Source organism: Mus musculus, chromosome 1 (genome assembly GCF_000001635.26).
Source record: "Mus musculus strain C57BL/6J chromosome 1, GRCm38.p6 C57BL/6J".
NCBI lineage: Eukaryota > Metazoa > Chordata > Mammalia > Rodentia > Muridae > Mus > Mus musculus.
Genome location: NC_000067.6, coordinates 185,382,062 through 185,409,947, shown reverse-complemented (window position 1 = coordinate 185,409,947; position 27,886 = coordinate 185,382,062). Strand labels below are relative to the sequence as shown.

Genomic DNA, 27,886 nt, shown 5'->3' with positions numbered 1-27,886 from the left:
CATCACAAAATCACATTTTTTCAACTTCAACTTACTTAATTCCTCTCTGAAAGGTTCCACCATTAGATGATAGTCTCTCTAGGAACTGGGGGACCAAGTTCCTAGCATATGGACTTTGGGAATACATTCAGACCACAGCAGGCTAAACTGAAAATAAGACGATAAGCTCAAAATAGGGGAGTTTTCTTAATTTTCAGTCATTTCTTTATTTGCATCTTTTACATTCATTTCCATAATAATGTTTTAAATCTAGAAACAATTTAATCTTTGTTTTTTAACACAGGGAGGGTTTCACTGCTTAGTCCCTGCTTGGCTATAACTTGATGTGCACATCAGATTGCCCCAAACTTGTAGCAGTCTTCCTGCTCGTCTCAGAAGTACTGAGATCATGGGCATGTGGGAGCATTAAAACAGCTCTTCAGAAGTTGGGCAGACATTGTCCATGAAAACTGCCAAGGCCAACCTGTTAGAACTATGATTTTAAAAGAAGACTTTTATTTATTTTTTAAGCAAATTCTTTTTCAGTTAAAATATATTTGGTAAAGACAAAGTCTATTCACGTATATTCGCTATGAAAAAACTTTTGCCAAAATCAACAGAGGTGATATTAACAGCTAAAAAGATCAGTGTCTCACTGAAATTAAATGTAAAAAGTAATAACAACAGTAGCCACCCACTAAACACGCACAAATAAATATTCACATGTAAGTGAATATGCACTTATATTTTATACTATACTGTACAGAAGATGCAGAGGTGGATGTCTGTAAAAACAAGTGACATTTAAATTAAACAAACAAACAAACAAACCTAAGAAAACCCAACTAATCCAGCACCAGAGCTGGGGTTGGGAGTAGAATATTGCCTAGAAGTGAAAGACCTTTTCTTTGGTCCTAGATTTCCTACCCACCCCTCAATTCCTGTTCCAGACAGTACTTCTTTCCGCAAAGCCTCAACCTTAGTTGGGCATGGGGTATGCTCATTTATAATCGCAAAAGCAATGATGAGGCAGAAAGACTGAGTTCAAGGCAGGCCTGAGCTACATAGAAAGCTTGGCTCTAACTCTTGCCAACTATTCTATACTGTTACTGAGCTGAGTCAATACACAAAACCAGGAGTAGATTCTGTGTCCATTAAGGAGATGGTACAGGAACATGGGAGGTAGCTAAATTTGATCTATAGCTAAAAAAGAATCTAAAATCCAAACCACCTCAGTAATAGCATTAAACTATTTTCTAAGAAGCCATGACAGGAAGCCTGTCACACTGTTCACACAGACAGAAAAACACTGAAAAGGGACATACATTTCACTGTCTGGTTTTTAAACCAGCTACTGCCAACTTCAAAATCGTCTTGGGAACAAAACTCTTATTCATTTCTTATGAAAAACATCCGCTTGAGAAGAAAAAACACACAAAGCAACGTGTCTCTAAGCTGCTGCTGAAAGGAATATTTATGTTTATTTGCAGCTATTCTTTCAAGAGACACACGACACACTAGTACTAGTTTAGATATCCCAGTATTTCTGGGAACATAATAGCTTCATTCTTCAGAGCTTTCTACACTCTGCACGGTTTGTCTAGGCTTCAGGAGCTGAGCATTCCATGCAGACTCAGATATTTTAAAGTTTGGTTCTTAGTTGGTAAACTGTTTAGGAAGGACTAGGATGTGTGTCCTTGTTGGAAGAATTGTGTCACTGGGTTTGGGCTCTGAGATTTCAAAAGCCCATGGTAGGCACAGTCTGTTTTTCCTTCTGTCTGCAGATCAAGAATTAAGTGCTCAGCTCCTGCTGCTCTGCTCCAGTGCCTGCCTGGCACCTGCCGCCATGTTCCCTGCCAAGATGGTCATGAACTCGAATGCTCTGAAACCATAAGCCCTAACTAACTCCTTCTTCTGTTAGCTGCTCTGGTCATGCTATCTCTCCACAACAACGGAACAACTCAGACAGATTCTCAACCCGTGACAGTGGTGAGCGGTTCATTTCCCTGGTGGGAAACAACAGGTGGAAAGCTATAGTGACTTCTAAGTCTAAGGTGAGCAGGTGATGTGCTGCCTATTTTTAACATCAAATAAAAGTTATCTGCTGACAATGTAATACGAGCATTCTGTCTTGATGATAATAAACCAACATTTGCAAATTTTAAAAACAAAAATCTCTTTAGAACTGAAGTCATTCAGAAACACGTCTCAGCACCTGGTCTGTTTCTTAGGCCCCTGCCCTTCTCCTGCTCCACCTGATGACAGGCCACTGCCTTGGCTTTTGGAAGAGTCTTTCCCTTGGCCATCATTTTGTTTCTGAGGCTTGTTCTGCTTTTCAGATTTATTTTCTTTTTCTTTCTTCTTTTTATCTTTGTCTTCTGCCCCAGTAGCAGACACAGGCTTATACTCGATTCCTGTCAGCGACTTGTACTGTGCCTTCAGCTGAAGAAGTTCTTGTACCGCCGAATCCACTTGATCCTTCAGTGTAACAAAGGGGGACAAAGGAGGACATCAGGCAACACAAGTTACAGTCCTATCGGATGTTAACAAATGCCACACCCATATTTACCAGGTCAATGAACAATTAATTAATGGCTACAGTTTGTAGACACAATAGGTTAAAATGCACTAAGAAAATAAGTGAGAGGTTATAAAAGAGACAAAATGAGCCTAGAGTACCAGAAAACAGATGATCTATGCACTGTCTTGACAGCAGTCACTAGATACACATGGCTATGTGGAAAACAGGACCACAGAGGAAACCCCACACTGACCTTAGAGGCCTTTTCAGCTTTAAGTTTTCGAACTACTTCTCCTTGACAAGCCACTCTGTCAAATAGCACTTTGGCTTCTGGTTTCTCCGCTCCAGCAGGCTGAGCATTACTGACAGGGTTTGAATGTGAGTTCTGCGATGCTGGGGGCTGGCCAGGTACATAGTCCTTCCCAGTCTTTTCTTTATACTCAGCTTTCAGGGACAGCAAACATTCCACAGCTTCAGTTACTTTAGCCTGAAAAAAGAAGAGGAAGAGAACATCTCAGAACATGTATGAATATTTCAATGTCATTTCAAAGAATTTAATCATTATCAAAATATACTTAGCCATATATATCCAGAGATCAAGTACTCAAAGATGAAAATTATTTGAAAACAAACAATTGTATCATAATACAAACCCCCAGCAAAAAAAGTGGGTAGGGAAAGAAAATAATTTAGACCAATAAGTTCTTTATAAAAGCCTTTCAAAGGTTCAGCTGAGCAAACTCTATCTTCTGTTTTAAAAGACACATGTGGCAAAGCACTGCTCTATTCTGAAAATGTACAGACGCCTCATTATTCCTTCCTACGCAGGACAACTGTGTATAGCGTGTTAGGTATTGTAAGTAAGCCAGAGAGGATTTTCAGCACACAAATACATGGAAGGATATGAGCAGACAACATGGAAATACCATGCTAAGAGCTCTGTGTACTCTCTGGTTTTGTTATCTGATGAAGGTCTGAAATCACTCTTACAGACCACTTTCAAAAATTAAAAAGAAAGTATGATGAAGTCTTAACTTACACGCATACCTGCAAATTTCAATATCTGATAATTCAACATAGAAGAAATGACATCCTCATCAAGGAGATACTTGACACTCTGTGACAGAAGACAGACAGCAGCACAGGGGAAGGACAAGCTGGATGTCCGACTTCAAGCTACCACCACAAACTAACATCTGATGGAGAACCTCAAGACAACAACCAAACAGTGAAGAAATAGTGCCTCCCTGTTCAGCGCTACGCCTCTCGGCTTTCACGGATACAGCACAGCACTGCATAGGCTAACAGAATAATAAATGCCACAGGAGCCAGGGAGTACAGATAAGACTGGCTCACAGCCCAGTCCTGCAGGAGCAGCACTGCAGCAGCCGCAAGGACCCTGCATCCAGGAGATGGCAGCGCACATCTCGGGCTACTCTGTTTTTCTCCCTACAAACTTGGCACTCTGTGATCCCAGGAACAACCAAGTAGAGTAAACGCACAGGAAGAATCGAGGAGAGCTGGTGCTGACGGTCGTAATTCCAGTCTGTGGAAACTGAGGCAGAGCAATCCTGAGTCCAAGGCTAGCCTTGGGCTACACAGTGTAACCATGACCCAGGAAAAAAGGGTTAGGGGTGTGGGTGAACAAAGAAGATCAGGGAAGGCTACGTGTACTCCCAACCTGACCCATATTGCCATTACTTCAGAATTATAGTTATTTCCCAATAGAATGCCTTTCTTTAGAAAAATGTCACAGTTAAAGATAAGGAATGAGAACAGGAGGGGAATCCATGGTTGGAGAAATGAAGAAGGAAATGGAAGGAAAGGCAGGGAAAAGGAAGGCAAGGTTACACTGTCAGCTAAAAGAATGAAAATGTGTGCCGGGCATGGTGGCGCACACCTTTAATCCCATCACTCGGAAGGCAGAGGCAGGCGGATTTCTGAGTTCCAGGCCAGCCTGGTCTACAGAGTGAGTTCCAGGACAGTCAGGGCTATACAGAGAAACCCTGTCTCGAAAAACCAAAAAAAGAATGAAAATGTGAAGAATAAGAAAAAAAAGGACACCCTTGTAAATATGTCTACAATATACTTTTTGAAAGAAGTTCCAATAACCCAAGTTGACCCAAGAGAGAACTGACTCCCACAGCTGTGTCTGATCACTTATCACACACACTCGTACTTACACATACACACTCACACATGCTCTCTTTCTCTAGTACTCTTTAATAATAGCATTAAAATAAAGTTTAAACATTCACTTGAGTTTGAAGTCAAATGGTACAGTGTCTTAAGGAAAAATTTCTGTTTGACAATTAGAAATATTATAGAAAAGAAAATTAAGATAAATAATCTATCACATTATTGAATGAGATACTCTACCAAGATTATATGTATAATTATCACCATGAAAATTTCCCTGATGACTTAGAAAACAGCTGTAAAGGTTTCTGAGGAAAACTAGAATTACTAACAAAAAGCTTTTTCACTTCAAGTCATATTTGGGCTCTGCCAGATGCCATGCTAAGTGTCCTACAAGGAACTGTTTTACTTAATTCTCACCTACACGGCATCTAGATACGCAGGCAGTAATCATGCCTGGCTATCCTGACTACAGAGTTCACAGCATGGTCAGTGTGTCAACACTGGTGTGAGTGTGCACAGGGCTCACCACTCACATTCCAGCCACAGTAAGCTCCAGCTTTGCTAAGTCCCCATCTCAAAAAGTGAGGTAGACAGAGATACAGGAGCAACATCTAGCAGCTTCACACACACAAACACTGTATATGAACATGCATATTATGTATTATCTGAGTGTCCCTGGCAGTATATAGTATACACTAAAGAATGTGGAAAGCAGCCTTTTAACTTTTTTCTAGACTAAGAAGAAGCTGCTGAGTGACACTGTATGACGTACTTACTTCCAGAGCTACTAGACGTTACGTTCCTAATGGACAAAGATTGTTTTGAGCTTATGAAACACAACTACACAAATAAAATTTTAGATAGTCATTGATGTGGACAAATGATGACAAAAATAACACACACAAAATTTCTCTGAATGTTTCAGGCTGAATCTAAGCTATTCAAAAATGATCTTAAAATTTTAATTCAAGACTGGGAGAAAATAGAAATAGAAGCCCTCATCTCTGCTCATTTAGAATTTAAATATGTGAAGTGCTATTTCTGCAGCAGCCACTAGGTGGAAGCAGTTTAACATGGAGAATGGTGAGACCATCAAAAAGAGAAATCTAGTTTCCTTAGCTATTAAATGCTGAGAACTTCTCAAAACAGCTAAAACGTCATTTTTTTTCCTCTAAAAAACTTCACCTTTTCTCTTTAGCACACATAAGCAAGCAATAACCACACGCATTTATAAGAAACACCTCCCCAGAGCAGAGGCTTCAACTTGGTGGGAAGGAGCTAAAGCCAACCACAACCAGCCATGTTTCCACTGAAAGAGTGGGGAGGGTGAAGCCTGTGGCCTGTGTTTACAAGATATTGAAATTAACAAATTAAAAGGTCACAGGATTTTTTAAAAAAAAATAGTATCTTCTAATTAGAAATCTGTTTATTTGAATTAGTAAACTCTGTAAGAAATATCTCCAAAGAAGTCATGACTCCACCAGTTAGTACAGCAGAGCAGAGCCCAATTAGTTTGCTAAACCCTCTGCTCCTGGGCAGGAGTCAGGCTCTGTGAGTCTCCACTTCAACTTCCTAACTCCACAGCCTGGAATAGACAGAGACAACACAGACTACTGACTGTGGCTAGCAGTGTCCCATTAACATTTCATACTCTGCTAAACTGGGCTGTAGAATCTAAAGTTTAGTGCTTCATAATGCCTTTGCCATTTATGGTTACTGTCTAAATCATCAGAAACTACATAATGAATGAATGTAATTTTTTTTTTAAATTAAAAATAGCTCTCTCTGCCTCTGTTGGACCTGGAAGGCTCAGGCATTGCAGGGCCGTGCAGAATAACAGAGTTCACGGGCCTGTACCTGCCTCTGGAACGCTGACTCCCCTTTGGCCCTTGCTCTTCCATCCCCTGGGCCTTACATCCCACCCCTCCCTAACCCACATCACTGGTGCCAAGGACACACATCCAGGTGGATGAGACCTCACAGGCAAGTTTAGTGGCCAGTTTAAAAACCTGTGCTATCTTCAGGGCCACTTAAAGGATGGGTGAGTCCCATGATTCTGTTCTGTGACTGGCTTTAGTGGCTGATGACATGTCTCAAAACACTTTTGACTAGAGGAACTAAGAATATCTGCCATACAAACAAACAAGACCAAACCCAGAGCCAGACATGGTGGCTCTCTTCAATCCCTGGGCCAGCAGCAACAACACCTGAACAATTATTTGGGCACAATTAAAATACTGTGAGGGTTACTCTTCACTGCCAATTTAACTGCATTTAGAATCACCTAGGAGACACAGCTTTGGATATCTGTAGGGTGTTTGCAGAGAGGATAAACTGAAGGATATGAATGCTGAGATGGGTGCCACCATCCCAGCGGCTGGGGGTCCAGAATAAATGAAGGACAGAATGCCAGGCCAGTGCCTGTGTCTCCTTTCTTTGCTTCAAGCCCATGAAGAAAGTGAATAAATCCCATCAGCAGGTCCGTGAGACACTCTTGCCTGTCCTGATCTATGGCGGACTGCATGCCTGACTTGTGAGTGAGGACAGCCTTTCCCCCATGGACTGCCTGTCAGGTTATTTGGTCAGAGATGAGAAACACAGTAATACAAAAGGCAGGATGTCGCTTTGCATATCCTGGGTTTCCTTTAGCATAAAGAAGAGAGGCCATGGTCCTTGTGTTTTAACAAGACATCTAAAACTTCTAATGCACAAAGAGCAAGAATCTCAGTTCCACAGTCAAGATGAACTCTGTCATCTGTAAAAGGCTTCTCTTACTTCAAGAGGGAGAGGGAGAGGGAGAGGGAGAGGGAGAGAGAGATATGCTGGGGGTCATTCCAAGCTTCATGCCTATTAAACAGTCTCTAAACTGAGTGATACCTCTAGGTGTGATGGCTTATACCTTTAGTCCCATCAGTTTGGAAGCAGAGGTGGATAAATCTCTGCGAGTTCAAGGCCAGCCTATTTATTTAATAAGTTCTAGGACAGCCAGGGTACATACAGAGACCTTATTTAAAAAAAAAAAAAAGTTTTTGAGCTATACTCCAGCCTACAAGGAATATTTTAAATACCCTTATGAACTGCCTTCTCCTTCCGCATTACTCTGGGCTATAAATCCATCTTATAACCACTCAAATGTATCACCCAGGTCACACTCACATCACAATGTCCCTCACCCCTATGAACTGTGAGGGTTTGTTTTTTTTTTAAAAAACACTTAAATGTTTTTCCATTTTAAAAAGATTTTTCTCTTGTTTGTTTGTATGTGTGAGAGTATGTATGTATGTATCTATCTATGGACAGGTATGTATGTATGTATGTATGTATGTATGTATGTATGTATGTATGTATCTATGGACAGGTATGTGCACAAGTACAGCTGCACACTGAGACTGTAACACTGGATCTGCCTGGAGCTGGATAGAAGAAGAGTTGTAAAAGGCTTGACATGGGTTCTGGAAGACAAATTTAGCTCTTCTGCAAAAGCAGTATGCATACTTATGCACTGAGTCATTCTGCAGCCTCAGGCAGTAATAAATGATGATTTCTAGCTCAAAAGTATTTAAACAGGGAGTCTAGAATCTGCTTCATGGGAGAGAAGGGCTTGCTTACGCTGCACGTGTGAATCCAGCACACTGACCTTAGGAGCCTTTTCCGCTTTCAGCTTTCGGACCACCTCCCCTTGGGCAGCGACTTTATTGTATAAAGATGTACTTTCCACAGTGTTTGATGATGACTTTGTAGAAACAGTCTGTACTGCTGCAGCAGAGGGGTTCCCAGGTTTATACTCCTGCCCAGTTTTCTCTTTATATTCAGCTTTCAAAGTCAAAAGCTGCTTCACAGCTGCGTCTATATCTTCCTTTGGCGCTTTCTTGGCTTTCAATTCACGAACCACATCCCCCTGCACCGCCACTCTGCTGTAGAGGACGGAGGAATCCTCAGCTGTAGCACAAGTAGAACTCACAGCAGGTGCTGGTCTTTCTTTAGGAGCAGAGCTTGTCTACCAATGCAGAAAGCCAAAAGTAAATATTAATTCATGTTAAACACCTTCACAAGCTTATATAAAACTTACTACTTCATCATAAATAATTTCAATTCCTTCAAAAGCGCAGATGAATCAGCTCACACCTAAAATGTTTATCCCACAGCAATGGCAGCAGCAGCAAAGGAAGAAGACAGCAGACTGTCTCGCCATCAAAAACCTCGGAGGAGGTAAGAGGATCCACAGGAGCCTGTATCTTTATCTTTAGGAGACCAAAGTATAACACATCCATTCAGTCAAGAACAAATCACCACTACAGCACATGACAGAGAGGCAACATGAAATAATCATGTAATAATCATGTATGCTACTGGAAAGGTTAAGTACATTTAACCCATTTAGGTTGATGAAAAACACAGACCTGCTTTACCATTACCATTCCTTAAACACTGAGCTAAGCCTCAATTTACTCATCAGCAAAGAACTCTGACACACACACACACACACACTCTCTCCATGCATCAAAAAGCCCTAGATCAGATTTCAATTTTGATATTAACAGTTTCTACCGGAGGCAAATATCTCCAAGGATCTATACATCAAAAAGAAACCATTAAGACTGCAGAAATCTCACTACAATATTGATGGTCAACTGTACTTGAATTTGTTTTAGGGTTTGTGGTTTCTAACCATATCCATATATACATTCTTTAAAATTCCTTCTTCCTAGAAGTGAGTCTCTTGCCATGAATCTGGGACGCAGCAGATTTGACTCTGAGATCTTCCAGGCCAACATGAAGACGATGCTGCCCTTCCTCTGCCTACTGAGCACACACTTCTGATTTTTGTTGATTTGCTTCTTTTCTTCCAGACCATCACTTCTGTAGGTCTGAGCTGTTAACACAAGCGGCCTCCATGTTCTGGAGGCTGCATCATGGAGGCCGCATCTATCACAGAGCCACCATCAATTGATACCCAGGTGAATGAATCACTTGAGATGTTCAGCTCAGTTTAGCCTTTGGTGGTCACAGCCGTGGTCTAAATGACAGTAAGTAAGATCGCCCACCATCTAAAGGCAAAGGGACTCTTGCCACTGCTAACTCTAAGTACTTCCTTTCCTTTCTGCTTTTCAGACCTTTAATGACAGGAGAGAGCTCTTCTATACAAGGTAGTTGGGATAGAAAAGTACAAACAACAAGAATCCTGTTAAAAAATAACAGAGTAAAAGAAGAAAGAGAGAAAGGGTGAGAGAGAGAGAGGATGTACTGCAGGGAGGGGGAGCCCCTAAATGCTCTGTGAGTCTAGGCTATCTTAGTTTTTGGTATAACAAAATTACTTTTAAAAAATGTAGGTTAAAAAAATAAAATAAGGGGCTGGTGAGATGGCTCAGTGGGTAAGAGCACCCGACTGCTCTTCCGAAGGTCCGGAGTTCAAATCCCAGCAACCACATGGTGGCTCACAACCATCTGTAACAAGATCCGACGCCCTCTTCTGGAGTGTCTGAAGACAGCTACACTGTACTTACATATAATAAATAAATAAATCTTTAAAAAAAAATAAAATAAAATAAAAAATGTAGGGCTGGAGAGATGGCTCAGCGGTTAAGAGCACTGACTGCTCTTCCAGAGGTCCTGAGTTCAATTCCCAGCAACCATATGGTGGCTCACAACCATCTGTAATAGGATCTGATGGACTCTTCTGGTGTGTGTCTGAAGATAGCTACAGTGTACTCATATAAAAATAAATCTTAAAAAAAAATTCTCCAAAATGTTTTAAAATCTTATAGGAATGGATGATAGAAACAAACAGCAAAACAAAAAACAGCAAAACAAAAAACAGCAAAACAAAAAACAGCAAAACAAAAAACAGCAAAACAGCACTTCTTGTCTTCTTCAATCTCAGAATCTCAAAAGCAAAGACAGCCATGTCTAAAGAGATACACTCCAAACCCTCCGATTCCAAGCTCTCTGTATAAGTCAACATTTACCTCCTTTTTTGAGATTTCCACTTTGGTCTTTTCCTTTGATCCGGATGTTGGCATTTCCTTTGTGTGCCCATCAGGTATGTATATCAGGATGCATGGAGCTTCTCTGCAACTATATGGGCTAAAAAGAAAACAGTCAAAAGTTTATTTGAACAAAATTATCTAAATAGCAATTAAAGGTGAATTACTAGATAAATTCAATGCTACACAGTTAATGCTTTTCAAACCACAGTGCGTTCTTGTGGTAATGCCAGTTAACTAAGAGTGGGTATGATTTATTCAGTTTTGGTCCCTCCTGTACTAATCTAAAAGGGGGTCTGCTGTCTGATCTAAAGAGACTATCTTATCTGAGAGTCTAACCTAACTGGTTCTGAGCAAGCTCCTTCCTCTGCATAGAGAAGGGAGTAACGGGTGCTTCTGGCCCTGCTGATTCACAGCAGCAAAGCCACACCAGCTATCATCAACCTGTACCCACGGGTTACTTCCAGCATTTAGGGGGTCTGGGGGGGCATTGCTCTTAGGAGTTACATCCCACGGAGAAATGGAAGTTGTTTCACTTTAGAAATGAATGACTTATTAGCATCCAGTGTGCACTACTTATTAATTACTCATCTGAAATATTAAACATAGAGCACCAAATTGAACATCAGAAATTTATCAGATACAGTATTTTAGTCAGGCTCAACTTTTGAATTAATCACTGTGAGAATTTCAAACATTTTGTCTGGTTGTTATACTCATTTATCTAACAGGCAGCTGGGTAGAGCGCCTGCTTATGAGACTGCAATCAATCCTCAAGACCATAAAACAAACACAAAAAGGTCCCCAGTGTTTACCTGACAGGTTCGTATGGCTGGTCGCATATGAAGAACCCTCTCCTCTGCAGTTGTATGATGTCTCCTTTTTTCAGATCTTTAAGGCAAGGATCTCCTAGCATTAGCTCTTCATGCTGTGAAATGACACAGAACCAAACGTACTTCTCACTGCAGGACACTAAGGGAACTGTAAACACAGCAGTATTCCAACAGCTGGAATATGCTCACTGAAAACACAAGTTTACTACTCGAGGGCTGGGTAACTGGCTCACTCGGGAAACCCTTTGCCCTGAAAGCACAGAACCCGAGTGGGATCGCCATAACCCACATGAAGATGCTCGCTGTGGGAATGGACACTTGTAATTCAGTGCGGAGGGGGCAGAAACCAGAGGATTCCTGAGCACAGTGTGTATATCAGTGAGCTGGTTTTTGCTTTGCTTTGAGACATCTCACCATGAAGCCAAGGCTAACCTGGATCTAGCGATCTTCCGTCTCGCCTCAGGAATGCTAGGATTACAGGCAATGGCATTCAGCACAGTTTTAAAGTAACATTGAAGAACTGTAGCTCTAGGAAGCCTGTGTATAATTCAACTCGCAACCTCGTGAAAGTATTCTCTTAAAATAAATAGGAAACGCAGTTGGAAGGTTCTGTAAGCAAGCAGGATCCAAGGTTTGAATCCACCTCTACTCTTTATCTTTAAGCAAGTTACTTAACTTCACTGCATTTCACCAGTCATTTATAAAGTGTGAACATTACTCTTTACATCTTTTTGTTTTGTTTTGTTTTGTGTATTGGTTTTTTCGAGACAGGGTTTCTCTGTGTAGTCCTGGCTGTCCTGGAACTCACTTTGTAGACCAGGCTGGCCTCGAACTCAGAAATCTGCCTGTCTCTGCCTCCTGAGTGCTGGGATTAAAGGCGTGCACCATCACTGCTGGGCTCTTTACATCTTGTGTTTGTTTGTTTCCATTTATTTTGTTTCAGTACAGAAGTTCAACCCAGGGTCTTGTACATGCTAGGCTATCTGCTTTTCAGGACAATTTTACTATGTAGCCCACGCTGGCCATGAACTCACGATCTTCCTGCCTCACCCTCCCAAATGTTGGGATTACTGGCATGAGCCACCAGGCCCAGGTACATCTTTATAGTTTAATAAATTCTACAAGCCCTTTCTATTTTACCTAAGAAACTAAAACATTTAAAATTAGCTTTCAGAATGCTAACATCTGTGTAAGAAAGGAGACCTGGTCTCTTCCAGTTACCTTACTGTCTTTGTTGATGTACTGCTTGAAGTCCTCATCTTTTCCCAGCACTGGCTTTGTGATCAAGTGCTCATAAGTGACACAGACGGCTGGGATCGAGAGAGCGTGTGTGCTCTCAGCAAGCCAAGTGATCTTGGTGGTTTTCTTGTAGTCTTTGTTTTCCAAATTCAATTTTGCATCTAGAGATGTAATTTTTCCATCTGCATTTCTACAAAAGATTGAAAAGTATTAAAACGAGAAAAGAAAGTAAACTGCTAGAAATGTAATATTATTCTGTAGTAAGTGAATAAAGAATTCTCTTTGGAAAAAAATTCCAATCAAACATCTATTTTAATTTTTAACATATATATGATAGACATTAATTATATGAATGCCACAAACTACATTGGGAATACTAATAATTCACTGGACGACAGATCTATACACATCTGTTGAAGAAAATAAACACACTCAGGAATTTAATGTCACCTGGGCTATTAAACCATTATAAGCCTTCAATGCTTAGGTTAACAATTACTCACAAGTATACGTTATTGACTACATAATTAAGATTTCAGAACTTATATGAATCTTAAACATAGTAAATTTAAATGCTGTGAAATCTGTTACACACAATAATAACTAGAAAGTAAAAATCATTATTAACACTGGCCGATCTACTTTAAATGTTTGACTAAGAATAAAATATATAAATATTACATATACAAAATATCCTATCCCAAAGATCCTTGAGCAATTATTAGATAAGATGCTATCAACAAACAAAACAACAAACTATTTTTCTAATGTCTAAACTGATGAGCAGCTCAGAACTAGCTATAACTTTAGTTATAGATCATCTGATGCCCTCTTCTGATTTCCGGGGCTACTAAGCACACACACAGCACACATACACATTCATGCAAGCAAAATACTCACATGTGTAAAATAAAAATGCATGAATCTAAAAAACCAAATTGTCATTGTCTCCACTTGGGCAAATTTACTATTAGTCAGGAGCACCAGTGTCAAGGACTTCAATCAGGGTCTGAATTAGATAATGTTTAATACATGAATAAAAATGAAAGATTTCCCCACATAGTTGAAAAATAAAACTCTTACTTGTGTATTTTAGTAATGTTGATGTTGCCCCAGTTTATAAATGTGACCATCTCACCCTCTGAGAAAGTCTCTGCATCGGCCCCTTCTATGAAAACCTTGGGACTGTACCACACAGGCTTCAAACCAACATCAGGATTCTGAATGATCAAAGAAAACAAGATGCGAGTTAAGCGACACACTAAGGCACCCTGACTGCAGCATGTAAGTCCTTCCACCCCGCACTGTGCTCTTTAAACAAACAAAGATTCTATGTGTTTGTGCCAAACTAGGAAAGGCAGGTAAGTTTTACCTGAGTTCCCAATTCTATCCTTTGAACTTAAGCAATACACACTCGTTACACTGGCCCACACTCAAAGTAGAAAACCCACACTCTGAAGCCTATCTCTGGTACAGGACTCCATCACTACAACAGTTACACCTGGCAGCCTGTCTAAAAAGCCTTAGTCTAAAGCCACCACTGATTTCAGGGCTAAAGGCACAGCACTGACCCCACAACCAGAATGTGCCCCACAATCTTCAGTCTCACTGCTTTTCTATACAAGGAGGAACAGCTGTTCTCACGGAACACTCTCAGACAGCAGATGACAATTTGGCAGAAAAGTATGAAGCTCTGTGTTTTAAAGACAAATTCTGAGCAAATACCATGTGCGTGCAGGCAGTCAAACAATCCTGCTTCACCACGTGGCTCTCATGATAGAGAGAGAAAGACTAAAAAGATACCTCTCTCATCTGAGGGTCCTAGCTCCATCTCTCCCTCCAGACATGAGTGCATAATCTGAAGTGATCTGCAGAGACCAGGGAAAGAACAAAGGCCCACTGCAGGATAAAAACAGGCTAAAGAAAGTAGAAATGACCAGGCAGTGGTGGCACATACCTTTAATCCCAGCACTTGTGAGGCAGAGGCAGGCGGATTTCTGAGTTTGAGGCCAGCCTGGTCTACAAAGTGAGTTCCAGGACAGCCAGGACTACACAGAGAAACCCTGTCTCGAATCCCCCACACACCCCCAAAGAAAAGAAAGTAGAAATGGGAAAAATGGGGAGGGCTCTGGGGAGGAGGAGGGAGTAAAGACATCGGAAAAGATCCTAAGGAATCATACACTGTAACTGTCCACCTAACAAAAACCCAAGAGCAGGCGTGGGAAGCTGCCTTTTGAGTTGTGGGACAGAGCTGTCCAAGAGACTCCTAGCATCCTATGTTACTGACCACTGCCCTCACTGCCAGCGCCTAGAGGTAGATTCCTATTGCTGCAGACACCATATATATTTGAGATATAGAGCCCCGTTAGAACTGACCTGGAAGGCCAGCTCCCTGTGGACAGGTTTCAAGGCACCAGAAGGTGCCATCTAAGCTTTCAGAGGGAGCAAACAACCAACAGTCTACCCACCTACAATGCTAATGAACCACAACAGTAAGCAGAATGGTATGCTACCCTGGGGTGCATTAGTGGCACACATACCTCGGCAGTAACCAACAGCTCTCTCTAATTGGACTTAAGGACCACTCAACAAGAGGGAACTCATTCTGATACTAGGAACTTAGCCAACTACCTGGAGAACCTACAACCGATACACTGCTAACCTAGCATATTCCCCACGTACATTCTAAATGTTTGTTCTTGTACTTGAAAATAGAAAATATCTCAAAGCCATGCTCCTCTCTGAAGGTATTACAGTGATTACAATGCAAGGTAACCTTGGGGTGTCTGGCTACTTCCTTCATCTCCTCCTGCGCATCCAGGACATTCACTGGGACGACTTCCTTCTTCAGCAATGCAACGTACCGTGGAGCCACTGGGTCAATAACCTGCAACAAACATCTTCATGTGCATACTGAGATGTATAGTGGCCTCATAAATAAAATAAGTAACAGCACAGGAACACTAAGTGGCTTTCTTTGTTACTGCATTTACTCGTGTTTCATCGGTTAAGTCTTTCTTATCTCTTCACTTCTTTACTATGTAACTATCATGTGAAGTTTAAAGAAAAATGAAAAAACAAATTACAAACCCACAGACACAGAAGATTTAAGATTTCCTTCCCCAAAATAATGACTGGCAAGTAAAAGAAACTGAAGAAAACAAGTGAGACATATTTTGAAGGTAATCTTTAAACCTAGCAGTATTAGAAATGAGGGAAAATCCTGGAAGGCTTATAAATAAAGATCTAAAGGTAACTTGGTAGTTAGTTCTGCGCTTCTGGAGAGATCCATTGAAGGACAAGAGACATTACGAGTTTCCAGTGTCATTTCTGTAAGAGACTAAGCGCCATGTAAAGCAGAATGCCATCAGATCACTATAATAAGGCAACTCTGTGGTGTCCAAGGACAAACAAGGAATCCTTTTGCGCTACAGGCCACACACAAGGTGGAGCTCTATGCTGGAAAAGTAAGAAATCTGAAACACATCTGGGCTCAAGCATTTTGGGAAAAGAACACTCAATGTATATACAGAAAAACCACTATATTCCCAAACCTAGCATGAGCCTGGCATGGACAGGCTCTCACTAAGTATTTGTAGATGAACTGAATAATAATCCTTTAACTGTACTACAACCCATTCTAGCTCCAAAACAGTAGTAGCCTCTTCTTCTGGAGCCAGTAAAAAGTATCCACTGAGCAAGGACAATAGAAGTGCTTAGATACTAAAAACTGGGGAAAAAATGATCACAAAAGCAAATGAAGAGCTAGGCCTGGTATCTCATACTGGTGGTCCTTGTACCAGGGAGGCTGGCTGGGTTAAGGGGAAGACCCAATAGATAGATGGATGGCTCGATCAATCAATAGATAGACAGACAAACAGATGAATAATAAATGCATTCAGGTAATATTTAAGCCTCTAAAATGTCTTTGAAAAAAACAATACAACTCAAAGAAGCTTAATTCCAATTCGCTGCAACTAACTTCCTTACCTGCAAAACTGTCAAGTGTTTCCTAGCAGGGTATGGTGACTTAAGAATTTAATTCCAGTGCTCAGGACACAGAAACAGGAGGGTCTCTGTTATTTTAAGGCTGGCCTGGTCTACTTAGCAAGTTCAAGAACAGTCAGGGTTATGGAAAGACTGTCTCACAACAAAAAAATGGGGGTGGGGGGCATTTCCATAGATAGCTAATCACCCAGAGTAGCTGTCTGTACAGAGTCTCAGGCTACCTTAGAGAAGTATGATTCAAATGGTCTAAGCAAAATTTGGAAATTTGTTTTTAAAAATCATTCTTCAAAATGTATTAAGCAAATGTGAAAAACCATGAATTATTTGAAAAATTGGAATTCACAGCCAGAAATGGTAGATCACAACTGTCAATTTTAACGACTCTAGAAGCTGAGGCTGAAATATCACTTCAACCCAGAAGTTGAGAGCAGTCTGGGCAACCTAAACAGGGCCTCAGAGGAAAGGGAAAGGGAAAGGGGGAAAGGGGAAAAGGGGGAAGGTGGGAAAGGGGAAAGGGGGGAAGGGGGAAAGGGGGGAAGGGGGGAAGGGGGAAGGGGGAAAGGGGGAAAAAGAGAAAAAGGGAAAAAGGGAAAGGAAAAGGAAGGAAGGAAGGAAGAAAGAAAGAAAGAAAGAAAGAAAGAAAGAAAGAGGGAGGGATCCCTTTTAGCTCTAAAGCTATATAATTCTAACAGTGTGGACCAGTAGTTTTCAAATAACTCCAAGAGGGGCCTAAAAGAATGGCAGAAGGATGTTGCAGGGTGACTCTGAAAGGTCTCCAGGTTTATGCTTAAGCACTGTTATCATGGCTGTAGAGCATTTAAGAGAGGGGCCTGGCTGTACCACACCTTCTCTAAGAAGGTAACACCTACAACCACCCAAGAGTAGACAGCTAGCAGCTGGGAACTGCATGTCACACACGAGCCCGTGGATAGCACCACACAGACAACACAAGAACAGAGGGAACAAGGAGAGGATGAGAATGGTGTGCCCACCCTTTCCAGACTTCTCCGACAGCCATGACCTTCATTCAAGGGCTGACAAAAAGCTCCTCTGGGAAAACTGCTGGCTAAAAGAAAGGTCTGAACTTACTACATGGGGATCTGAGGGGTGCTCAAGGCTTAAAAGCACTAATTACCCTTACAGAGGACCTGGATTTGATTTCCAGCACACTCAGGGTAACTCAACTGGCTGTAAATTCAGTCCCAGAGGATCTGGTACCTCTATGAACACTAGGCACACATATGGGGCAGATATACATACAAACCAAATATCTGTACCCATAAAGTAAAACAAACTTTTAAAAGTGAAAACCTTTCTCTTTTTTGAAGTTACAACATGGGGTCTTCTCACTGGCCCAGTCAGTTCATCCTACAGAAAAGCTCAGCCCCTGCTCTTAACATTTCCCATCACTCCTGCATTCTCCCATATTAAACATGAACAGGTAAAACAGAGATGACATGGCATACTAATGCTGAAACCATGGAACATGCATAGAAGGCTACTTTGAAGATCTTTGAAATGTGAGTAAAAATGAGAAATTTAACAGAAAGTTACATAGATACCAAAAAGTAGAGCCATCAATCAAGAGAGAAAATAAAATTGGAGGTGACATTTGCACGCGTCCAGAGAGAGGAAGGGCTGGCACGAAACTGAGTGGTGGGGTGGTAACCACATGCACTGTGTGCCAGTGGGGGGGGGGGGGGGGGAAGACAGGCAGGGAAGCAAAGAAGGAAGCAGGATTTACCCACGCCTGCAACTGCAGTACCTGAGAGGGAAAGACAGACACCGGACAATCACTGTAAGTTTGAGGGTCAGGCAGGGCTACACAGTAGAACTGTCTAAAAAGAACCAAAGGGAAGTGTGTGTTGAACTTCAGAACTGAAGGAATGATTTTAGGCTAGAACCACATGTCATTTCAATGGATACAGATGAAAACAGAACCACACTAAGGTATACTACAATTTCCAAGTAAAAGAACAGGTCATAGACAGGCATGGTGGCCCATAGACTGAGGCAGTAAGATTCTGGGCGACAGAAAAGCCCCAGAAATAAACCATCACACTTAGCAGGTCCAAAGTTTAACGCTGCGGTAAGCACCAAGACCCTGTTTGCTACTCAGGAGACCGAAGTGGGTGGTACTTTGAATCTGCAAGTTCAAGATTGGTCTAGGCAACACAATGAAGCCTTCCTCTAAAAAAACAAAAACAAAAACAAACAAGCCCGTTACTTTTAAAATGCCATATAAAAAAGGTCTCTTGGGCTGGTGAGATGGCTCAGTGGGTAAGAGCACCCGACTGCTCTTCCAAAGGTCCGAAGTTCAAATCCCAGCAACCACATGGTGGCTCACAACCACCCGTAATGAGATCTGATGCCCTCTTCTGGTGCGTCTGAAGACAGCTACAGTGTACTTACATATAATAAATAAATAAATCAAAAAAAAAAAAAAAAAATTATAAAAAAAAAAAAAAAAAAAAAAAAAACTTACTTTCATTTAAAAAAAAAAAAAAAAAAAAAAAAAAAGGTCTCAGTAGGATCTCTTTATCCCATTCAGAGTGGTGGAGCACACAAGAAAGGATGTTAAGAAAGAAGGGCAGCTAACATGGTAATGCACACATGCCTATAAGCTAACATGGTAACGCACATATGCCTACAGACCCAGCTCCCAGGGCGCCTAAGCCAGGACCACTTAAACCCAGGTGCTGGTGATCAGCTGGATACCACAAAGACCCACTACAAAAAAACTAACCAAAGCTGTCCAGGAAACAGGTAACCTATCATAGAAAGAAAGGAAAGACAACCCCCTGGGAGACAGGAGGAGATCTGGGTGTACAGCTCTACCCTAAAGCACAAAACAACGGACACCACCAGAGGTTCATAGGTTCTGACAAAGATTTCTCCAAGAGCAAACTAAAGAACATGTGTAGTGCCTGAACACTGGAAGGGATTCGGTGACCCCATAGAACCTCTGAGAACCAGGGGTCAATACATGTAGGAGGGGGAGCAGACAAAATAAAACAAATGACAGGAAGAAATCAAATTCTTATAAGAAAAAAAACAGACCAAAGCCTCCTGTCCAATCACAGGAAGACAAGTGAAGAAAACCCGAGTACCATCCTGCATGCCTAGAGTATGGACAGCAAGATCCATAGGGTCATACAAAAACCCAGCAGTATCTCTGCCAGGAGGAATGTAAAGGGAAGAGTCCATATATTTGAAATAAACAAACACATATAGCTTGACTAAGACTTAGACCTATGAAAGTTGTATATCTAAAAAAGTACACAAATAAATCTTCTATTAAAAACAGACACCATGATTTTTGCAGGCAATATGGATGGAAGAATATCATCCTGCCTGAGGTAACCCAGAGCCAGAAGGACACATATGGTATGTACTCACTTATAAGTGTGTATTAGGGAGAGATGGCTCAGTGGTTAAGAGCACCGACTGCTCTTCCAGAGGTCCTGAGTTCAATTCCCAGCAACCACATGGTGGCTCACAACCATCTGTAATGGAATCTGATGTCTTCTTCTGGTGTGTCTGAAGACAGCTACAGTGTACTCATATACATAAAATAAATAAATACATCTTTAAAAAAGAAATAAGTGGATATTAGCCATAAAGTACAGGGTAACTGTACTAGCTATTTTTGTGTCAGCTTGACACAGCTGGAGTTATCACAGAGAAAGGAGCTTCAGTTGGGGAAATGCCTCCCAGAGATCCAGCTGTAAGGCATTTTCTCAATTAGTGATCAAGGGGGGAGGTCCCCTTGTGGGTGGTGCCATCTCTGGGCTGGTAGTCTTGGTTCTGTAAGAGAGCAGACTGAGCAAGCCAGGGGAAGCAAGCCAGTAAGGAACATCCCTCCATGGCCTCTGCATCAGCTCCTGCTTCCTGACCTGCTTGAGTTCCAGTTCTGACTTCCTTTGGTGATTAACAGCAATGTGGAAAATGTAAGCTGAATAAACCCTTTCCTCCCCAACTTGCTTCTTGGTCATGATGTTTGTGCAGGAATAGAAACCCTAAGACAATAACCATGCCACAATCCACAGACCCAAAAGAAACTGGGTAATAAGTAGTTCCCAAGGGAGAATGCACAACTCTCTCTCAGAAGGGAAAACTCGTCATCACAGGTGGATGGAGAGAGGAAACTGGACAAGAGAGGAGGTAGAGAGAGGAAAGGGCTGGAAGTGAGAATGAAAATTGGTAGGGACCATCTCTGGTGACTAGTGGAGGCCTAGGAGGAGGGAGGATGTGGGGAGACTATGGGGGTGACCCTACCTGACATTCCTACCAGTAGGGGATACAGAGACTGAACTGGCCACCTCCTGTAGCCAGGCAGGACTTCCAGAGGAGGGAGGGGGACATCAATCCACACACAAATCCTTCAACCCAAAATTTGTCTTGCCTACGAGATGTACAGGGATAAAGATAAAGCAGAGACTGAGGGAACAGCCAAGCAATGACTGTCCCCAACTTGAGGCCCATTCCACCTGACACTTGAAAGCCAACCCCTGACACTCTTAAGGATACTCTGCTATGCTTGCAGACAAGAGGCTAGCATAACTGTCTCCTGAGAGGCTTCATCCAACAGTGGATGGAAGCAGATGTAGACACCCACAGCCACACATCGGGTGGAGCTTGGGGAGTCTTGTAGAAGAGTTGGGGATATAAGTGAGCTAGCCAGAAGGGGTCAAGGACACCAAAAAAAAAAACAACAACAACAAAAAAAAACCAAAAAGAAAAGAAAAGAAAAGAAAAGAAAAGAAAAGAAAAGAAAGACCTATAGCATCAACTAAACTGGGACGATGGTGGCTCACAGCCTGGGCCACAAACCAGGGTGTATATAGGAGCTGGACATACCCCCTACACATTTGTAGCAAATGTATAGATTCGTATTCATGTAGGTCTCCTAACAAATGGAGCTGGGGCTGTCTCAGTCTTGGTTCCCTGCCACTGGATCCCCTTCCCCACTGGACTGCCTGGTTGGGCCTCAGTGGGAGAGGATGTGCCCAGTCCTGCTGGGACTAGATGTCCCAGGGTGGGCTGGTACCCAAGGGGGCTCCCCTTCTCTGAGGAAAAAGGGAGGGTGTAATGGGGGAAGGGACTTGTAAGATTTTAAGGAAGGGTCTGGGAGGGACTGTGTTAAGGATATAAAGTGAATAAAAAAATAAACTATTGAAAAAAATTCATCTGGAAAGAAAAAGAAGTACACAAAAGTTAACTTCCTTGTAAATTCTACTTGTGTTTGTTAGTAGTAACTGCAGCAACAGAAAGAACCAATTAATGATTCCTTAATATATAGAAAGGTCACTAAAAGTAAAAAACTAAATTCAAGACGCATGCGAGACAAGCAACTACGTGAGGCAAGACATCAGCACAACCAAGCAGCAACACCAAGGAAGGATCTACAGGTCACAATCACAGGAGCCGCACGGCAGAACGTGCATTCTAACGACCCGCCTTATTATAGTGTCCAAGCATCTGCTCCCCATCGGGGTAACAATGTCAATATGCATGATTCCTGGTTTGATTGTCCAATTAAGAAAGCTTTTTTTTTTCAAGCTGAAAGCACAGCAATTATAGTTAGCAAACCTTCATTACAACACAATACAATATGCAATTTTTTAAACTTCTATGTCCTCTCAGCACACAAGGGAACAGTGGAATGAAGTTAGCCAAGTCTCCCTTTGCCACAAAAAACAGAGGACATATTTGGCAAACTAGGGATGATGCACTGTCAACAGGTTTGATTGTGCAAGTCTTTACAGAAATGTGATTGTGCTTCAAAGCTGTATAACTCCTCAGTTTGTAACATGTACTATGCTAAAAGCTATGTTTAAGGCAATACAAGTATGAAGTGATACCTTCTTACAGAGAGCTCGCAGCTTGAAAGCAGAAAAATGAAACGCAGAGTGTTCGTAAAAGATAAGGAAAAACTATTACCATTTCCCGTAAGTCTGAGTTTGTTGCTTCAGTAATTGCTCTTTGCCGGGTGATTACCATGTTTACTACCCTTAGCCATTAAAGGAGGAGCTCCTTCCCTTCGCCACAGCCTGCACAGTGGTCACAGTGTGCAGAGGACGACTGCAAAAGCACACCAGGGAGCCAACGGAGGTCATGTACCTTTTTGTTGAACGCCCAGATTTTGTCCCATTCCATGTTCACAACAGACCTTGAGGAGCCCTAGAAAAGCAATAAGAATAGTTTAAGGATAAGAAACGCCACGTAGAGGGGCTGGCAAGATGGTTCAGTGAGTAAAGGTGTGTGCCCTCTGACCTCCATGTGAATGCTAACTATAAACTAAAAATATAAATACCAAGAGGAAGATTTTGCTTCAGTTAAGCATACTTAGAATAACAAAACAAATGCTTGCAGATGCGCTTCACTGAAACTGAGACCTTGGTATGCAGCCTTGACCGTTTTCCTTGCTGGAAATCATCTGTGGGCTGCTCAGAGTAGACACCTGACTACCCACCACATGAACATAGGCCACTGTTTTTGTCCCAATCTTTTATTATTATAAAACGTTAATTTACTCCCTTCAGAAATCTATTCTTCGTCAGGCACAGTATTATGCACACTTGGGAAACAGGCAGGAAAACCTCGACAGGTCAACCCAGTCTCCACAGCAATTTCCAAGTGAGCCCGGGGGAAACAAGCTGCCTGTGCACGGCACAGAGTTACAGACCTGCAGTCCCAGCTCTCGGGAGCCTAAGGCAGGAAGGTCACCCAGAATTCAAGGGGCACATGAGCTAAAGAGTGAAACTTTATTTAAAAAAGAACAAATCCAACGGTGAACCACAACATAACCCACACAAATATGGAATAGGAAGAACATGGATAGCAACAAAAGGGGCAATAATAGGATTGCTTGGAAATTCAGAGGAGCTGGGGGAAAAACAATCACTTGCCTGAGCAGCAATGAACTGCTTCAGCCCCTCAACTGTCATCCCTCTTCTCAGAACTCCACGAACTGTAGGAAACCGTGGGTCATCCCTGGGAAACACGCACATCGTCAAACAGATTTTTATTCACTTAGATATAGACAGACGAGTCCTCAGTGTCTGAATAATAAACTATATTCAGAACAAAATGCGGTAGTACAGGCCTGTAATCCCAGCACCTACGAGGTTGAGGCAGGAGGCATCTAAAGTTTAAGGTCAGCCTGAGATACATACTGAGTTCAAGGTCAACCTTAGCTATAGAAATCCTATTCCAAATTAAATAAATGATATTCCCTTGGCAGAATGTGATGGTAACATGCCTTTAATTGCTGCACTTGGGAAGCAGAGGCAGGCATATCTCTAGTTCAAAGCTAGCCTGGTGTTTATCAAGATCCAGGTCAGTAAGGGCTGTGGACTGTCTCAAATAACAAACTGGGCAAGATATGGAATTATGTCAATTGTTTATGAATGTATGTATACACAAGAATATATATGAAAGTTATTGATATTTGGCTTGGATTTAAAAATTTCAGTACAGCTGCAATTATAACCTTTATACAAAGATAGTGCCCCAAGATAAACCTACCTTTTATCAAAACACAAGTTCTTAATTCAGGCAAAATAGTGTTTTTAGATTTATAATCATGTAAATCCAGATAGATGGGCATAATTTATATAAATATATACACACAGGACTAAAATGGTGATTTCAAGCTTTACACTAAAATTACAAAAATCCTGTGGACGTTACTTGTATCCACAGCAATTTTCTGACTCTTCTGAGGAAATGCCTACAAATAAGGTGGGCCCTGAACTCTGAGCCTGAGCCCACTTCACCCTCGAGTCAGTTCAGGGCCATTCGGACCTATAAAGCAGAGCAGAGAGAAATCTCACAGCCACACCAGAATGGTGTGTGTAGAGTGATGGAGTCAGACCTGTGGAAGAGTAGTTACAACCCCTCCATATTAATGCTAAGATCCACACCCAGAGGATGTGGCAAGCACAGTTCTTACTTCCCTACGCCACGCTCTGGCAGGAACACGTGTTTACAGCATTTAAGTCAAGGGAGAGGGGCCCCTAAGGCACAGCTGAGACAGAGCTGAACTAAGGATCTTACAAGCCTCTGGGCCTATCCACCGCACCACTCCCTAGTCAAACCTGACAACGCCATGGGACATCAGACATACCATCCATCTACCAGTCCTTCATTGACAAACCACGTGAGCTTTCTTTTGGACAGCACGGTGTTGTTGAGATTTAAGCGACTGTACTCCCAGATGTATGGTTTCCTTATGCCTAAAGCTTCAATGATCCAATAAAATTGTTCATCTCGGTCGTGGTACTCTGTTGTCCTCAAGGCATGAGTAACACCTTCAATGCTGTCCACTATAGGGCAGGCAAAGTCATATGTTGGATAAACACTAAGAGGAAAAAAAGAGAATGGCTTTCTAAATAAATTAGACTATTTTATCTTCCCCATCTTAAACATTAGCAGCCTACTCATTTATTTTTATTTATTTATTTATTTTTTGCTGGATATAGTATTTCAAACTTGTAATACCAAAACCAAAATTTGGGAGGATAGAAGCAGAAAGATCACTACAAACTCCTGGCCAACCTTGACTATCTAACCACACACACACACACACACCACCCAACAGAAAAAAAAAAGTTGAAAATGTTTTAAACACTTTGAGTATTTTCATGTAGAAAATAAACAATTTATTGGTTTTTTTAAGTATTATTTTTATTTTATTGTTTTCAGGGTTTTGCCTGCATGTATAGGTCTCTTCATTGTATATGTGCAGTGCCTGCTGAGGAAAGAAGGGAATGGTATGTTGTTAAGCTGCTCTGAGCTGCTGGGAATTCAATTTCTCTAGAAAAGCTTTCATTGTCCTTAACCAATGAACTACCTCTCCAGCCCCACTGGTTTTATTTTCTGAGACACACAGAGTCTCAATACATAGCCCTGGCTGGCCTGGTACTCACTATATAGTCCAGGCTAGCCTTGAGGTAATGGCAATCCTCTACATCCTGAGTACTGGACATTATAGGCATATACCATGGTGCCCACTAAGTCACAAAAGTTGCAATTTAATATACAGTTCAGTATTAGTTTGGCAAATTCTATAGTATTTCTGTAATCATTAATATATACTGTATCAGCAGGCAACTCACTATATATAGAATGTACATGAAATCTAGCCTTTAAATATCCTTAGTAATCCCTAAAAGTCTTGTAGCTCTATAGTTAAGAGCACCGGAGGACTACGAGCTGGCTCACGGTATAAAGGCATCTTTACCTGAGGACCTGAATTTAATCCCTGAAACCCACATAGCAGGTGAGAACTGACTCTTATCAAGTTGTCTTCTGGTTGCCACATGTGTGCTGTGGCACATGAAGTCACTGTCTAAATGTTAAACATGAAAAAGAAAAGAAACCTACTCAAGAACAGAGGGTGGCACTCTCAAAAGAAGCAAGGGAGGGAGAGAGGGAGGGAGGGAGGGGCAGGTAAGCAACAAACCATTCCATTTAAGAGGAACCTCTGATTTACCCAGGTCTCCGGAATGCTAGGTAAGCTGTGGACCTGACCTGCCAGGCCACGCTCCAGCAGGGCAGCATTCCGACAGCAGCTGGACAGCACCTGCCCAGCACATGCAAGGTCCTGAGCTTATGGCAGCACCATCCAAAAAACCCCAAAAAACAAAAAAACCAAACCAACACAACAACCATTAAAAGGTGATTTCTGCCTAAGATGAAGTATCAGTGAACACAGTGTCTTCTGTGTGTCTGAAGGCAGGGGCATTGTTCTCGTTTACATAAAATAAATACATCTTTAAAAAAAGTAAAAACGAAATACAATTCAGCTCTAAAGAAAACAATAATAAAAATTTCAGGAAAATGGAAAGTTAAAATGTATAATATTGGGCTGGTGAGATGGCTCAGTGGGTAAGAGCACCCGACTGCTCTTCCAAAGGTCAGGAGTTCAAATCCCAGCAACCACATGGTGGCTCACAACCATCCGTAAAGGGATCTGACGCCCTCTTCTGGAGTGTCTGAAGACAGCTACAGTGTACTTACATATAATGAATAAATAAATCTTTAAAAAAAATGTATAATATTAAGGGGGGTGTCATATTATCAGAAATAAAAGAACTATACATTCTTTCTCATAGGAAGAACCTAACCAATAATATATGTACATCAGAAAGCACATGTGCACATGGGTTCACGTGGAAAAGAACAAGAATGAGTATCTACTGGGGGATGAAGAAGAACCAAAGCAGGGAATGCACACAAGCCACACAAAAGGGCAGGAAGCTGGTTTTCTAGTTCTCTGTCACAGATTTTTTGGTTTTGGTGGTAGCTAGGTACGTAAAAATGTATTTAATAGTGGAAGTGTAATAAAATCCAATGTGAAACCCCAGAGCTTCAGAATGGCCATTCTAACTACAGAGGTTCATTGACATGAATAGGATTTGGGTCTAGTGCAAGTTTTTTTATAATAATGTTTGTTTAAAAGAAAAGAAAGAAAACATATTTTACAGCTTATTTTACACAACAAAGAAGGACTTCTGTAGAAAAGTCCTAAAGAGAAATATCTAAAATTTGGGGTGTGTGTTAGTGGCAAGCATGAGGCTCTGGGCTCAGGCCCTAGAACAAGAACTTTAAAACAAAACAAAACAAACCTGGTAATTTGTAAATACCTTCCCCAAAAAATAAACAAAATTTTAAGTGTACATGTTCTTCTCCTGGTTTGTTCACATTTCTGCAAATTTTGATACTCTTAACTTTTGTGTCCATTTATGCTCTGAAAAAAAATTTTACCCTAAGAGAAATATCTTTATCTAAAGGTACACACTTACACACTTAGTCAAGATAGATGGGAAAACTGACAAGTGCCAAGGACTTTTTTTTTTAAGAATTACTTATCCTATATATTTTAGTACACTGTAGCTATGATCAGACACACCAGAAGAGGGCATCCGATCCCATTACAGATGGTTGTGAGCCACCATGTGGGCGCAGGGAATTGAACTCATTATCTCTGGAAGAGCAGTCATTGCTCTTAACTGCTGAGCCGTCTCTCCAGCCCCCGTGTACCAAGGACTTTTATAGATGGAATTGTTCTTGGACAGCTGAGTCAGAAAGCCATCCCTGAAAGGCCACGCTGCACACCCTCAGAAGAGGCTACTTGGACAACTCACCATGAAGAACGAGGCACTGGCTTCCCA

General features: G+C 41.6%; 1 protein-coding gene across 5 annotated transcripts in view; it reads right to left on the bottom strand.

Moving 5' to 3' along the window:
• Positions 1-27,886, bottom strand: part of Eprs (glutamyl-prolyl-tRNA synthetase) — a 66,944-nt gene that overhangs the window by 18,413 nt on the left and 20,645 nt on the right. For 2 of the 5 annotated variants that reach the window (XM_030254860.1, NM_001357474.1), the window contains 12 exons: positions 24,838-25,071; positions 23,618-23,702; positions 22,830-22,889; positions 22,571-22,591; positions 15,475-15,585; positions 13,782-13,918; positions 12,681-12,888; positions 11,442-11,554; positions 10,609-10,726; positions 8,280-8,639; positions 2,754-2,987; positions 2,195-2,457 (listed from right to left, as the gene is read on the bottom strand). In XM_030254860.1, the coding sequence (XP_030110720.1) occupies positions 2,195-2,457; positions 2,754-2,987; positions 8,280-8,639; positions 10,609-10,726; positions 11,442-11,554; positions 12,681-12,888; positions 13,782-13,918; positions 15,475-15,585; positions 22,571-22,591; positions 22,830-22,889; positions 23,618-23,702; positions 24,838-25,071 (1,944 nt within the window). Of the gene's footprint in view, positions 1-2,194; positions 2,458-2,753; positions 2,988-8,279; positions 8,640-10,608; positions 10,727-11,441; positions 11,555-12,680; positions 12,889-13,781; positions 13,919-14,501; positions 15,416-15,474; positions 15,586-22,570; positions 22,592-22,829; positions 22,890-23,617; positions 23,703-24,837; positions 25,072-27,886 lie in introns of those variants that run through there. The other 3 variants (XM_017320653.2, NM_029735.2, XM_011238908.3) reach the window with 2 other exon arrangements.